Genomic DNA, 15,977 nt, shown 5'->3' with positions numbered 1-15,977 from the left:
CATTTGTGTTTTTTTCCTACTTTGAGAATTAAATTTTGATGTTATTTTAAAATTAGAAATGTTTAATTTTTAGATTCTCAGATTGATCAGTGTTTTACTGTAATGGCTTCAGAGTTTTGGTTCATGCGTTTCCCACTGTTGGATTTAAACCATGCCTATTTCCTTCTAATATTTTACAGTTTTTATTGTGTATGTTTAAATTTTTGCATCATTTGAAGTTTATTTTGGTGTAATGACTGAGGGGTTAGGATCTGACTTTTCTCCCCTAGATATCTGCCCTTAACCCCATTACCTGAAGTGAACGTGAGGGAGAGGGCGTTTCTGGGTATTATGGTTAGTCTTTATCTTGATCTGTGTGGCGATTGTACAGGAATGGTGTTCAGTGTGTAAAACTACATGTGCAATTTATACTCATGGCCAGGTACAGTGACTCATGCCTGTAATCCCAGCACTTTAGGAGGCCGAAGCAGGCGGATTGCATGAGTTGAGGAGTTAGAGACCAGCCTGGGCAACATGGCAAAACCCCATCACTACTAAAAATGCAAAAAATTAGCCGATTGTGGTAGCACATGCCTGCAGTCCCAGTTGCTTGATGGGGGCTGGGTGGGAGGATTGGTTGAGTCCGGGAGGTTGAGGCTACAGTGAGCCGAGATCGCACCATGAACTGCAGCCTGGGTGACAGAGCAAGACCCCATCTCAAAAAAAAAAATTGTACTCTTTATGCGGTATCACGTTATACTTCAATTATTAAAGTTTCCTTTTGTTTAAAGCTACCATTTTCCAGTAAAGTAAAGATTGAGTGTGACATCTGCATGCATGGCATCAGCCACAGCCTTTCTTCTTTAACTGCTGCTCCGCATTCCCTCTCCATAGCAGTGTCGGTGGTCCTAGTGCATTTACTTACTTGGCTAGCTCAAGAGACCCTTTACTTTTGAATTGTTTCATCAAGAAATCTGCTTAGTAAGAACTGATGTATTTATGGGAGGAAAAATAATAATGTAGGTCTCTAGTCTGTGTCTATTTGCAGTGGAAATGTGGCTCTCTAGTAGGAGCCTATCCCATCTTCGGACATCTTTGGATCAACTGTTCTTGATTTTGTGGGGGTTTTTCTTTCCTGCTTTGAGTTAGGGCAGCTTCTCCAGGAATCCCAGTCATTTTATAAACATGGGCTCCTGCTTAAGTAATTATGCACCTCACTGACCTTCAACAAATGACCTTTGGGTGCATTTGTTAGTGAACTCTCTTGCTGTCCTGCTGCTGGTAGTATTTTCCAAACAGCTTGTTATTTCTTCTTCTGCTAATAACTAGCAAGAACCCAAAGTAAGCCTCTCTTGGTCATGCTGCCCAAAGCTCAGTGGGATCACTCCTTGTCAGCCTGACCCTATCCATAACATGACTGTGAAAAGTGTATCTTAGAGTTTACAAAGCAGATGTGCAGTATGTAACTAAGTGGAGTGAAGCAGACCCAGAGCAAGCTCATCTGCATAAATTAAATGAGTATGGGGAATGTTTTGGGCTAGAGAGTGTGTGCCTGCTTTTATGGAGGAAATGACTCTTCCTCTCCCATTGACTGTTTCCCTGACAGGTTATGGGAAATCTAGATTTGTAGGTAAAAATCTTCCAGCTTTTCAGTAATTGTAGGCCAGGTGTAAGCCATTGCTTGGCATTCAGGAACTTTTATTCACTGACATAGTCTATCTTCCATTTGAAGTTAATTTATTTTAAATACATTCTATGCACTTGAGCATCTTACGTCTTACTTGAATGAATGTGATCTCTTTTGAGAAGAATTAGTGTAGTATACTTCAGAGCTTTAAACATTACTACTCATTTTGCCCTGTTGTTTCCATTTCTGTGACTCTGATGAAGACATAAGTCAAAATGAGATAAAGCTTGTATATACCAAGACCGTTAGGTGTAACATTATTTGTAATGACTATCTACCAGGAGAAGATAATGGTTATTCTATCTATTTTGTTGAATTTTATGAAGTTGTTAATATATTGTTAAAGTTATAGTAATATGGGAAAATTCATGATGAAAACAGGCTATAAAATGGTTATATACTGTATAATAATTACTTCACCTTTTCTAGAGGATGAGCTTAGGTCTCTATTATACAAAGCAAAGCAGGCATATGTTCAGGGCAGTTTTCATTGTTGCCTCAAGTCACGAGACTTCTTTCTTTTCCCTCCTGCAAGTGCAGTTAACAATAAATACAGATGTGCAGAAAGCTGAGCCCAGTGCTTCTCTAGAATTGACAATCTGTGGTGTAGTAGTTTAGGATTTTTATTTTTAATCTGCTGCTTCAAGCTAAAATAACACATCTCTCTTAATTCAGGATGTTGAATTATAGTGTCACATTCATGCCACGAGCAATCTCATGGCATGTGAATTACTTTCTAAAGATTTGTTGCTGGTTTGAGATGAGCAGAGGCTTTCTCAGACCCTCAAGCTGAACTGTCTAGTCTCAAAGATTTGCCTGCTGGCTTTTTAATTTAAAAAATGCCATGGAATCTTCTTTCTTCATTTGGCTTGAGGTATCTTGGACATGCTGCCTAAGTATTGGCCTATAGCTAGAAGGGGCTAAGGAAGAATTTTTCTTTTGGTTCTGGGGTAGCTCCTAGCTTGATTTAAACAATAATAAAAAATAAATACGTATATAGGGAATGTCTTTAAACATACGGGCTTAGTCATATTCTCAGCATATAGATAATTTTTAAATGCTTTAAGTGAAAATTGGACTTTTTTGGAAAACAAAGGTCCTAATTTTTCTCATTTTAAAAGGAAAAGGTGTTTGTCAAGGAAAATGTGAAAAACTGTCTTGCGACTTGTCACCAAAATTCAACCACTGTTAAGATTCGGGAGTATTCCTTTCTAACATTTATTTTTTTCTGTTTATATTAACCTAGAATTTGTTTAACAGAATTTTTTTAAATAACAGCTTTTAAAAATTGTTAGGATGATTTTAGAGATAGAGTTGCGCTGTGTCACAGGCTGGAGTGCAGTGGTACGATCCTAGCTCACTGCAGCCTTGAACCCCTGGGCTCTAGTGATCCTCCTGCCTCAGTCTCCCGAGTAGCTGGGACTACAGGTTCATGCCATCACACGTGGCTAATTTTTTAATATTTGTTAGAGATATGGGGGTCTTGCTTTGTTCCTTAGGCAGTCTCCAACTCCTGGTCTCAAATGATCTTCCTGCCTCACCTTCTTGAGTAGCTGGGATTATAGGCACGAGCCACCCTGCCTCCCCAGCAATAACAGCTTTATTGAAATATAATTTACATAAAGTTAATTCTTGTAACCACCCATCAGTATTGTGCAGTGATAACCAGAACATTTTTATCATGCCAAAAAGAAATCTTGTACAAATTAGCAGTCACTTCCCATCTCCCCTTCTCCCCAGCTCTGGCAGCTATTAATCTATTTTATGTCTGTATTATGCCTGTTGTGAAATATCCATAATGTCCATAATATGCCTGTTGTGTCAGTCTGTTCTCATGCTGCAATGAAGAAATACCTGAGACTGGTAGTTTATAAAGGAAAGAGGTTTAATTGACTCACAGTTCCATATGGCCTGGGAGGCCTCAGGAAACTCACAATCATGGCAGAAGGCAAAGGAGAAGCAGGCACCTTCTTCACAGGGCAGCAGGACAGAGTGAGGGCAAGCAGGGGAAATGCCAGACACTTATAAAATCATCAGATCTCATGAGACTCCCTCGTTATCACGAGAACAGCATGGGGGAACTGCCTCCATGATCCAGTCACCTCCACCTGGTCCCACCCTTGACACATGAGGATTATTACAATTCAAGGTGAGATTTGGGTGAGGGCACACAGCCAAACCATATCACCTGTTACGGATATTTCATATCAACAGAATCGTCCACCGTGTGGCTTTTTATGTCTAGCTTCTATAACTGAGCATGAGGTGTTTTATTGTTTTAAATAATAGCTTTATTGAGATATAATTCATGTCATACAAGTCACCCATTTAAAAGATATATTAAAAGATATAATTCAGTTTTTTAGTATGGTCAGAGTTATATACCACTGTCATCACAATTGATTTTAAAACATTTTCATCACTCCAAAAAAGAAACACCATATTCTTCAGTAACCACTCCCCATTTCCTCCCAAGGCCTCCCTCCCACATCCTTAGGCAACCACTAATCTACTTTCTGTCTTTATAGATTTAATTATTCTGGACATTTCACATAAATGGAGTCATAACAATACGTGGTCTTTTGTGACTGGCTTCTTTTGCTTAACATAATGTTCTCAAGGTTAATCCGTGTCATAACGTGTATCAATACTCCATTCCTTTTTATTGTCAAGAAATATTCCACTGTATGGATAGGCCACATCTTATCCATTCATCAGTTGATGGACATTTGGGTTGTTCCCACTCTTGGCTATTATTAGTAATCTGCTATGATTAATAATGCTGCCATGAACATTGGCATATAAATTTTTAGGTGGACGTGTTTTCATTTTCTATTAGATTGTCTTACTAAAAAATTTCCCTTGGTATATACCTAGGAGTGGAGTTGCTGGTAACTCTGTTTAATTTTTAAGGATCTGCCAGACTGCTTTCTGAAGCAGTTGCACCATTTTACATACCTACCAGCAGTGTATGAAGGTTCTAATTTCTCCACATCTTTGCCAATAGTTACTATTTGTCTTTTTCATTATAGCCTTCTTAGTAGATATGAAGAGGTATCTCATTGTGGTTTTGATTTGCATTTCCCTGATGACTAATGTTGATCCTCTGTTTATTATTGGACTTTTGGAGAAATGTCTGTTCATCTGCTTTCTCCATTTCTTGATTGGGTTGTCTTTTTATTATTGAGTTGTATTAGTTTCTGGATACTAATTCCTTGTAATTTGCAAATATTTTCCCGCATTAAGTAGCTGTCTTTTCACTCTCTTGATGGTGTCCTTTGAAACACAAAGTCTTTAATTTTGATGAAGTTCATTTTATCTTTTGTTGCTTGGGTATTGGTGTGCATCTAAGAAACCATTTCCTAATCCAAGGTCACAAAGATTTACGTATGTATTCTTCTGAGAATTTTATATTTTGTATCTTACATTTAGATCTTTGATCCATTTGCATTGATTTTTGTTTATCATGTGAGGCAGGGGTCCAGTTTCATTCTTCTGCATGTGACTATCCAGTTGTCACAGCACCACTTATTGAAAAAACTACTCTTTCATCATTGAATTGTCTTGGCAACCTTGTCAAAAATCAACTGATCATAGACACGGGTTTATTTTTGTATTTACAGATCAAGATTGTTTTGGCTGTTATGCATCCCTTATATTTGCATGTGAATTTCAGGATCAGCTTGCCAATTTCTGCAAAGAAGCCAGCTGAGATTTTGATAGTGATTGCATTGAATTTATAGATCAATTTAGGGAGTATTATCATCTTAACAATATTAAATATTCTGATCCATGAACTACAAGATAGCTTTCCATTTTTTTAGATTGTCTTTAATTTCTTTCAAAAATGTTTTGTTGTACAAGTCTTGCACTTGTTAAACTTATTTCTAAGTGTCTTTACTGTTTTTGATGCTCCTTTAAATGGAATTGTTTTCATAATTTCAGTTTTTTTTGCTTCTTGCTACAATTTTAGAAATACAGTTGATTTATGTATATTGATCACATATCGTGAAATCTTGCTGAACTCTTGCTTATTGGCTCTAATAGTTTTTTTTGAGTGGATTCTTTAGGAATTTTCTGTATTCTAGATTGTGACATCTGTAAATAGTTTTACTTATTCCTTTCCAATTTGGGTGCCTTTAATTTCTTTTTTTATTTTTCTCTAGTTGCCTTAGAACACTCAGTACAATGTTAAATTGAAGTGGCGAGAGTGGACATCTTTGTCTTTTTCCTCATCTTAATGGGAAAGCATTTAGTCTTCACTGTTAAGCATGATGCTAGCTGTGGGTTTTTTAATAAAAGCCCTTAATCAGGCTGAAGAAGTTCTCTTCTATTCCTTGTTGATTGTTTTATCATGAAAGTGTTTTGGGTTTTTTTTTCAAACGCTTTTTCTGCATCTGTTGAGATGACCGTGTGGCTTTTGGCTTTTGTCCTTTCTTCTATTGATATGGTGTATTATATTGATTTTCATATGTTGAACCAACCTTACATTCCTGGGATAAATTCCACTTTGTCATAGTGTCGTAGTGTATAATCCTTTTCTTGAGTTTTTTTTTTTTTTTTTGGAGACAGGGTCTCTCTGTCACCCAGGCTGGAATGCAGTGGTGTGATCACAGCTCACTGCAGCCTCTCCTGGGCTCAAGTGATCCTCCCATCTCGGCCTCCTGAGTAGCTGGGACTACAGGTGCATGCTACCATGCTTGGCTAATTTTTTGTTTTAATTTTTGTAGAGACAGGGTCTCACTGTGTTGCCCAGGCTGGTTGCATACTCTTGGGCTTAAGTAGTCCTCCTGCCTTGACGTCTCAAAGTGCTGGGATTACAGGCATAAGCCATCATGCGTGCACTATAATCCTTTTTATATGTGTCTGGATTTTGTTTGCTAGGGTTTTCAGGATTTTTGTGTGTATGTGCATAAAAGATACTCATCTGTAGTTTTCTTGTGATGTCTTTGTTTGGTTTTGGTATCAGGGTAATACTGGCCTCAAAGAATGAATTGGGAAATGTTTCCTTCTCTTCTGTTTTTTGGAAGAGTTTATGAAGAACTGATCATTCTTTAAATGTCTTGTATTGTTCACCAATGGAGCCATCATGTCCAAGGTTTTTCTTTATGGGTAGTTTTTTGTTATTGTTGTTTTTGTTTGTTTTTTTTTAAATCACTAAGTCAGTCTCTACTTGTTATAGGGCTGTTCAGATGTTCTGTTTTTTCTTCTTCTTCGTCTTCTTCGTCTTTGTCTTCTTCATCTTTGTCTTCTTCACCTTCGTCTTCTTCATCTTCGTCTTCCTCGTCTTTTCTTCTTCGCCTTCTTCGTCTTCTTCGTCTTCTTCTTCGTCTTCATCTTCTTCGTCTTCTTCGTCTTATTCATCTTTGTCTTCGTCTTCACCTTCTTCTTCATCTTCTTCATCTTCGTCTTCTTCTTCGTCGTCGTAGTCTTCTTCCTCTTCTTCTTCTTCTTCTTATTTCTTCTTCTTTCTTCTTCTTCCTTCTTCTTTTTTTTTTTTTTTTTAAAGAGATGGAGTCTCACGCTACCATCCAGGCTGGAGTGCATTGGCATGATCATAGCTCACTGCAGCCTCAACCTTCTGGGCTCAAGTAATCCTCCTGCCTCAGTCTCCCAAGTAGCTGGAACTATAGGCGTACCACCACGCCCAGCTAATTTATTTTATTTGTAGAGACATGGGGTCTTGCTGTGTTGGCCAGGGTTGTCTCAATCTTCTGGCTTCAATCAGTCCTCCCACCTCAGCCGCCCAAGGTGTTGGGATTACAAGCATGAACAACCATGCCCAGCCTCTGTTTCTTCTTAAGTCAGTTTTTAGTTTTATGTCTTTCTAGGAATGTGTCAATTTCGTCTAGGTCATCTAATTTGTTGGCATACAGTTGTTCATAGTAGTTCCTTATAATCACTTTTGTTGCCATAAGGTTGGTGGTAATGCCCTCTCCTTTATTTCTGAGTATAGTAATCTGTATCCTCTCTCCTTTTTTCTTGGTCAGTCTAGTTAAGAATTTGCCAGTCTTTTCAAAGAGCCAGCTTTTGGTTTTGTTCATTTTCGTTATTTTCTATTCTCTGTTTCATTTGTTTCAACTCTTATTCTCCCTTTTGCTTGCTTTGGGTTTAGTCTGCTCTTTTTCCAGTGTCTTAAGGTAGAAGATTAGGTTATCGATTAGAAACAATTTTCTTTGGCCGGGCGTGGTGGCTCATGCCTATAATCCCAGCATTTTGGGAGGTCAAGGTGGGCAGATCACCTGAGGTCAGGAGTTCAAGACCAGCCTGGCCAACATGGCAAAACCTCGTTTCTACTAAAAATACACAAAGTAGCCAGGAGTGGTGGCAGGCACCTGTAATCCCTGCTATTCTGAGGCTGAGGCAGGAGAATCGCTTGAACCCAGGAGGCGGAGGTTGCAGTGAGCCGAGATAGGGCTATTGCACTCCAGCCTGGGAGACAAAGCAAGACTCTGTCTTAAAAAAAAAAAAAAAAAAAAAAAAAAAAAAAGAATTTTCTTTTAATATAGGCATTTAGAGCTATAAATTTCCCTCTGAGCACTCCATTAGCTACATCATAAGTTTTGGTATTTTCATCCTTCTTGGATACTTTATACTTCCCCTTGTGGTTTCTTCTTTGGCCCATTATTATTTAGGATGGGTTTTTAAAATTATCCACATAATTCATGAATTTCCCAAATTTCTTTCTGATTTTAATTTCATTCCATTGTGGCCAGACAACATGCTGTATATGATTTAAGTGCTTTTAAATTTATTGAGGCTTGTTTAGTGGCCTGAAATATGAACTGTCCTGGAAAATGTTTCATGTGCACTTGAGTAGAATGTATACTCTGTTCTTGCTGCATGGAGTGTTCTGTAGATGTCTGTTAGAATATATGTTCGTTGTGTTCAAGTCTTCTATTTCTTTGCTCGTCTGCCTAGTTGTCTATTATTGAAAGCAGAGTTATTAACGTGTCCAACTTTTATTTTTAAATTATCTGTTTCCTTCATTTCTGCCAGCTTTTGTTTCATGTATTTTTGGGCTCTATTTTTAAGTACATACATATTTGTAGTTGTTATATCTTTCTAATGGATTGACCCTTTTATCAACTATCCTTTCTCTCAGTAGAATGAATTTTTAAATACATGCTTATTTTAAACAGTTTGTGCAAAATTGTATTAAAGTATGTAAAATAAAAAACACATGCATATAACCCCCAAACCTGTAGAAATCAGTGTTAACAATTTATGGTGTATCTTTTGAGTCCTTTTAAAATAAACTTACAAATGTTCTTTAAACAGAAGAATCATAGTAATAATGTTCTGCAGCTTTTCAGAAATTAAAGCCACATTAGATCCCAGAGATTACCTAATCTAAAATACTTCTTTTCAAAAATGAGAAAGCTGAGGCCCAGAGAAGGGCAAGTAGGTGGCCAAGCTGGGACTAGAACCTGGGTCTCCTGACTTGCTGCAGTCAGGAGCCTTACTGAACCTTACTGCCTCCTGGAACAAAAGGGTCTTGTAATACTGTGACAGATATATGGGCCATGAATGGTTATGGCAAAATCATTTTATAAGTTATACTTTGAATTAATTTTGAAGATTTTATCTAATTTTTTTTATAGCTTCTTGTAGAAATTCTTATGAGGCCTACGATCTCTATCCGGGGACAGAAACTGAAAAGTAAGTATACCTGTTAGCTACTGGTCCTTGTTTTCCAACCTGCCGATACGGTGGCAGTTCCCAGCAGCTGCCTTCTTCCTTCCCTTCCTAACTCTTAATAGTAAGGACATGTCTTAGATTTAGCTACAGATTGCTCTCTCCTCCCCCAGCTAAGCAGCTGTCTTTATTCATTCTGTACTGTGTAGAAATTCAGATCTGGGTTAAGAGAATGCAACTTTGTACTTTTGATAGTCCTGTGATCCAGCTTCTATGTTTCCTTGGGAAATTCTTATTTCTCACATATAACTAGCTGAGAGAGTAAGATCACTCTGTTTTATTTTTTTTAAACTATTTTTTTTAGAAAGGTGATATATGCTCTTTGTAAAAAGTTCAGGCATTACCAGGGTGTGAATGGTAAAAAGTCAGAGTGTTTTGGTATGCACTGTTTCTTAAGCTGGGTGGTAGATATATGGGTAATATTCTATTATTATTTTTTATAACTTACACGTTACAAATAATTCTTTTTAGGTATTCAATTTTTTTTTTTTTTTTTTTGAGACAGAGTCTCGCTCTGTTGCCCAGGCTGGAGTGCAGTGGCATGATCTTGGCTCACTGCAACCTCCGCCTCCTGAGCTCAAGTGATTTTCCTGCCTCACCCTCTCAAGTAGCTGGGATTACAGGCGCCCACCACCATACCCGGCTAATTTTTGTATTTTTTTTTTTTAGTAGAGATGGGGTTTCACCATGTTGACCAGGCTGGTCTCGAACTCCTGACGTCAAGGGATCCACCCACCTCAGCCTCCCAAGTGCTGGGATTACAGGCCTGAGCCACCGCACCCAGCTTCGGTATTTAATTTAAAATAAAAAGTGAATGCACTTTACTCTGGTGTTAAAAGCCAGAGATGACTTCAGTTAATGTTTGGTGAATGCCCTCCTACCAACTTTGCGTTTTTTTAATTTAAAAGATTTTTTTTTTACCCCAATAGGACATACTGTATAAGGCCTCATTTGTGCATGCAGTAGTGGTTAAGAGGATTTATATTCATTTTTAATGTCTCAGCTGTGTATTCTAACTTGGTCTTTCATGTTCTCTATGTACCCTCATAGCAAGTAGCATATTGTAATTATTTGTTGGTGCACTTGTTTAGTCTCTCTTCTTCCCACTAGATTTATAGGTTCCATGAAGGCTGAGACTTTTTTTCCCTCACCACCACTGTATCTGCTCTAGAGTAGATGCTGAACAATACTTGATGAATGAGTGAATCCCAATTCCTTTTAAAAATGGAGGATCTAGAAATAGTGAGATATATAGTGAGACATACAGAGCAGTGTTTCACCCTGCTGTGAAGTTGTTAAATAAATCAATCACAGAGCCCCAGTAGGTTGAAAGGTGGTGATAAGGGATGCAGAGCATCTGCATTGTCTCAGGATTATGAGACAACCCATCTAGTCAAGCTAGCTTGGCAGGGCTGCCCATTGGGATCTGAGAAGGAGACCTAGCATTTTAGCATTCCTAGCAGCTTAGGAGTGAATGGAAACAGTTTTAAAAAATAGAAGCAGTGCCAAATAAAGCGCTTTGTCCATGGTTCATACTCAGTTTCATCATCTTTTGGTTTTGGGCTCATGAAAATTAAGTTTCGTTTTTATGCTACTTTCCTGTTCCTGCTCACAGGGAAGTAGTAGTTTCTTTATAAGAATTAGTAATAGATCAGACATTAAGAGCCATTTGCCCAACACAGATAACAGCAACAAAAAAAGAAATGCTCAGTTAATGAGTCTGATAAAAATGGTATTTTTGTTTGCTGCTAGTAGAACTTTCAATGGAAATTTATAACAAGAGCAATTGAGATGCTTATACTTTTAACTTTTAGCCAGGCATGGTACACGCGCATGCAGTCCTAGCCACTCGGGAGGGTGAGGAGGGAAAATTGCTTGAGCCTAGGAGTTCGAGACTACAGTGAGCTGTGATCGTGCCCCTGAGTGACAGAGTAAGACCTCATTTAAAAAACCAAAACAAATGAACAAAAAAAAGATACCTATACTTTAGATTCTAGTAGTTCTACTTTTGAAAATGTATCTTGAGGAACCAGTTTAATACAAACATGAAAAGGATACACATATATATTAAGTTGTTCATTTGTGGTCTACTTAAATAGCCAAAAAAAAAAAAAAAAAACAAAAAAAAACAAATCCTAGATATATCCTAAGCAAGACATTAAGGGAAAATGGCTTTATTAAATGATGGCACAACAACAGGTTGAAATTATGAAGACTGTGGAGCATAATAAGAAAACAGCTGCTGTATCAAACCAAAAGCAATATGCAAATGGTCTTGTAGGTTCTAATGGGCACTATGAAAACCTTTGGTAGACAGGGACTGGAAGAAGTATATTAAAGGAAAAATAATCATCTTGGAGGGGATTATAACAGTTCTTATGCTGAAAAAAATGTGGTAACCGTTGTACTATCTTTTCATTGAGAAAAATAACCAGTCATTACCCTTTCACTTTCAGTAAGTGATGAAATGTCCAAGGACTGCTTGAGTATCCTGTATAATACCTGTGTCTGTGTAAGTACCCCTGCCACTGGGTCTCTGTTTATCTCCCCTACCAGGTCTGCAATGTTTAAGATGGGAATATTCGAGTAGAATGGCAGACATAAGAGCTGTTTTCAGACAGTGGGGGAATCGGGCTTATTTTATGTGTGCCTGAAAATCAGGACTAACTGGTAGAAATTATGGGGAGGCAGACTTTTGTAGCAGTTGTTAAGAGCCAGGACTGCTGCAGCAGGTAGTAAACTCCTTTGTCCTTAGAGCTGTCCAAGTAGAAACTGGACACTTGTCAAAAGGTGACAAGTGTTGGCAGACTGTGACCTTTAAGACTCATTTTAACTCCATTATGCCTATTTCTTCATTTTCCTTGTTAGAAAACAAAATGAGAACCAGAAGCCCCGCCCATATATTGAGCAGGACTCTACTAGGTTGACCACTGAGCCAGGAAGAATGGTGAATAAAGAAAGCAATCTGGTAGAAACAAAAGAGGATGGCACTTAGTGTTAGTACCTGATTTTGTGTTCTGGCCCTTGGCTTAGTACACCTCCCAAGCCGTAGTTTCTTACCAGTAGAATGCAGTTAGCAGTTGTATTAACATCACAGATTTATTGTGAGAACTGAGATAGTAGATGTGAAAACACTTTGTAAAACAATATATAAATGTTAGTTTTTAAAAGATACAGTACCTGTCTTTTAGAAACTTATGATAAACTGTGTACTGTGAATCATAATACATGGCAGAATGAGACGAGTGCTATTATAAATGTGAACCCTGTATGCTGTGGAAATAAAAAAAAAAACATTTAGCTCCATTTCATTTCTTGCCTCATTCAAAATAAGATTTCTGACATCTTGTGGGTGTATGCAAAATCTACCAAGATCACGAACTTAGAAGCAGGTAAGAAAGAAGAAGATAAAGGTGGGGACATAACGTATAGCCAGGAATTGGGCTGATATAAAAATGAAGACCATAAAATCATCTGTATTACGGATGGGCACAAATTTGGCTTCAAGCTTCTTAGCAGCCAACACAAATAGGGGAATATGTTTGAACACTTACGTAATTCAGCATCTATAATAGTGCTGTGCAATTGAAATATAATGCAAGCCACTTGGGTTATTTTAAATTTCCTTGTAGCCACATTTTTTTAAAGAAAAAAGTAGGAAGAAATGGTGAAGTTAATTTTAATGATAAATTCTGTTTAACACAGTGTATCAAGAATATTGTCATTCTAACATGTAATCAGTATAATTAATTATTAATGAGATATTTACTTGTTTTTCGTATTGAGCTCTCAAAATCCAATGTGTGTGTGTGTGTTGTTTTTCTTTCCTCTTGTTTGAATACCCAGAGCACATCTTAGTTTGGCCTGGCCACCTTTTAAGTGCTCGGTAGCCATGTATAGCCAATGACAGAGATAGGCACAGGGAGATCTATAAGATAAAATTTCAGATTGTTCAGGAAATGCACAGTTCTTGCAACTAGGGCCAATAAGAAATTGTCCTTATAGAAGAAGACAGTGTATAATATAATGACTCCATCATTGGCAACTCCATATAGTCACTAGTTTTATGAGGCCGTTTTAAAATCATGATACCTAATGTTAATCAGTGACATTCCAATAAAACAGTTAAGTTAAAAAAATGAAATGTATGAAGAGAAGTTGATTAATGGGTACAAATATATGGGATGATAAATAAGACCTAGTGTTAGATAAATCAGTAAGGGTGACTTAGTTTATAATAATCTGTTCTGTTTTACATTTCAAAATAGCTAGAAGAGAATTTGAATGGTTCTTAGCATAAAGAAAAGACAAGTATTTAAGCTGATGGCTATCCCAAGTACATTGATTTGATTTTTATAAATTATACGAATGTATTAAATTATATGCTCCCTGAAATTATGTACCTTTATTATATATCAACTAAAAGTATTTTTAAATAAAATTTTAAAAAAAATTTGAGGAACATAGGGCGATATGGTTCAATTATGTGCTATCTGGCTGAATTCCATGTTAATGTAGAGAACCTGGGGCTCTCAGGGTTGCAAACACCAATGCCTCCAGGGATCAGGCAGAAAACAGGAAATGTTTGGAATTGCTGGTGTTGGAGTGGGGACTTGTGTAAACTGTGACTAAACTGGAGCAAGTATGTCCTGTCTAAAGATGTTTGATTTCAAAAGTTTAAAAAGTACTGTTGGCCGGGAACGGTGGCTATCACCTGTAATCCCAGCAATTTGGGAGGCTGAGGCGGGTGGATCACTTGAGGTCAGGAGTTCCAGACCAGCCGGGCCAACATGGTGAAACCCCGTCTGTACTAAAAACACAAAAATTAGCCGGGTGTGGTGGTGCATGCCTATAGTCCCAGCTACTCAGGAGAGGCAAGAGAATCACTTGAACCCAGGAGGCAGAGGTTGCAGTGAGCTGAGATCGCACCACTGCACTCCAGCGCAGGTGACAGAGTGAGGGTCTCTCAAAAAATAAAAGATAAAAAAATAAACAGTACTGCTCACCAGAAAAAGCTTGGCCTACTGGATGCTAGTTTGTAGCTCCTCATTTAGATACTTGACAGATACTAGGTCAAGAGCTTATGATTAGGCTGGGCGCAGTGGCTCACACCTATAATCTCAACACTTTGATAGGCCGAGGCAGGAGAATTGTGTGTGTCCAGGAGTTCAAGACCAGCCTGGGCAACATAGAACCTGTCTCTACAAAAAATAAAAAACTGGCCGGACGTGGTGTTATATACCTATAGTCCCAGCTTCTCAGGAGGCTGAGGTGGGAGGATTGCTTGAGTCTGAGAGGTTAAGGCTGCTGTGAGCCATGATTGTGCCAGTGTACTCACTCAGTCTGGGCTATAGAGTGAGACCCTGTCTCCAAAAAAAAAAAACCTATGATGAATGTTATATGGAAAAAACTCTCCCCCAAAAAATGTAGTTGCATACAACCTTTTATATATTGTTTTTGTGCTTTTTGGCCTCAGTTAAGAACTTGTGATATAGAGGAAAGGAAGGATAGTGATGGCCTTTTGGGTGGCCACTGTTGACTTGGGAAGGTTTTCCAAGAGAAGTCATTTTAGCCAGTCTGTAAAAGGAGTAGCACTTTGATAAATTGAAGAGAGGAGAAGGGTGGGTAGTCAAGGGTAGCTAGTTAGAGCATCAGGATTGTGTATTTGACAGCCTGGAGATAGATTTTTAAGCTTTGAGAAAGTGTAAATTTATTTCTCTTTTTGTTCTGTTTCTTTGGATCTTCCAGAACTTTTGCTTGTCAGTAAAACTAGAGTCAGTCCTGTTTCACATATCGTAGCCAGTGTAGGTACTGTATGTAGTTCGGGAATAACAACCTTTTTTTTTTTTTTTTTTTAATGTGTCAGTGCTAACGGCTGAAGAACCGAAATGTATTAATACAGATGGAGATTGCTTTCTTTAGTGTCCTATTTAATGTGATCGTCAAAGATTTATATACGTGGCACATCTTTATTGATGCCTTCACTTTGAAAATTAAATTTGCCAGGTGCGGTGGTGCACACCTGTAGTCCCAGTGATTCAGGAGGCTGAGGTGGGGGGATCGCTTTAGCCCAGGTGATTGAGGCTGTAGTGAGCTATATTCGTACTTGTGAATAGTCATGGCCTCAGCCTGGGCAACAGCGTGAGACCCTGTCTCTAAAATTAAAAGAAAGAAAATTAAATTTGTTGCAACATATCTCATTTCACTGATTCTGAAATGCTTCCTAGCTTGGGGTTCCCATTTACCAAACTATGTGTGTCTGCACCCTTGATTATACTTTTTAAGGAGAAGTCAAGTTTATCGCAGTAAACCTTGGAATTTTTTCAGCTTAGAGGCTGAAAAAAAGAAAGAAATATTAAAGTCACTAAGCTCTAGTTGCCTTAAGGCAGTAGGGGTGGGATGTGTGTGTGTGTGTGTGTGTGTGTAAGCTATAGCAGTACTGCAGTTTCTTTCTTTTTAGAGATAGGGTTTCACTCTGTCCCCATGCTGGAATGCAGTGGTGAGACAGATTGTAGCTCACTGCGGCCTCACACTCCTGGCCTCAAGCGGTCCTCTCACCTCAGCCTCTGGGGTAGCTGGGATTACAGGTGTGAGCCACTGCACTTGACAATAC

General features: G+C 38.2%; 1 protein-coding gene across 5 annotated transcripts in view; it reads left to right on the top strand.

Moving 5' to 3' along the window:
- Window positions 1-15,977, top strand: part of TRPC4AP (transient receptor potential cation channel subfamily C member 4 associated protein) — an 88,721-nt gene that overhangs the window by 25,808 nt on the left and 46,936 nt on the right. For all 5 annotated transcript variants that reach the window (XM_031004822.3, XM_031004820.3, XM_031004821.3 and 2 more), the window contains exons 4-5: window positions 9,271-9,328; window positions 11,821-11,876. In XM_031004822.3, coding sequence (XP_030860682.1) covers window positions 9,271-9,328; window positions 11,821-11,876 — 114 coding nt within the window. The remainder of the gene's footprint in view (window positions 1-9,270; window positions 9,329-11,820; window positions 11,877-15,977) is intronic.

The sequence above is a fragment of the Gorilla gorilla genome, chromosome 21 (genome assembly GCF_029281585.2).
Source record: "Gorilla gorilla gorilla isolate KB3781 chromosome 21, NHGRI_mGorGor1-v2.1_pri, whole genome shotgun sequence".
Classification (NCBI taxonomy): Eukaryota; Metazoa; Chordata; class Mammalia; order Primates; family Hominidae; genus Gorilla; species Gorilla gorilla.
The sequence above is the reverse complement of the archived record's forward strand: the minus strand, read 5'-3'. Positions and strand labels throughout refer to the sequence as shown.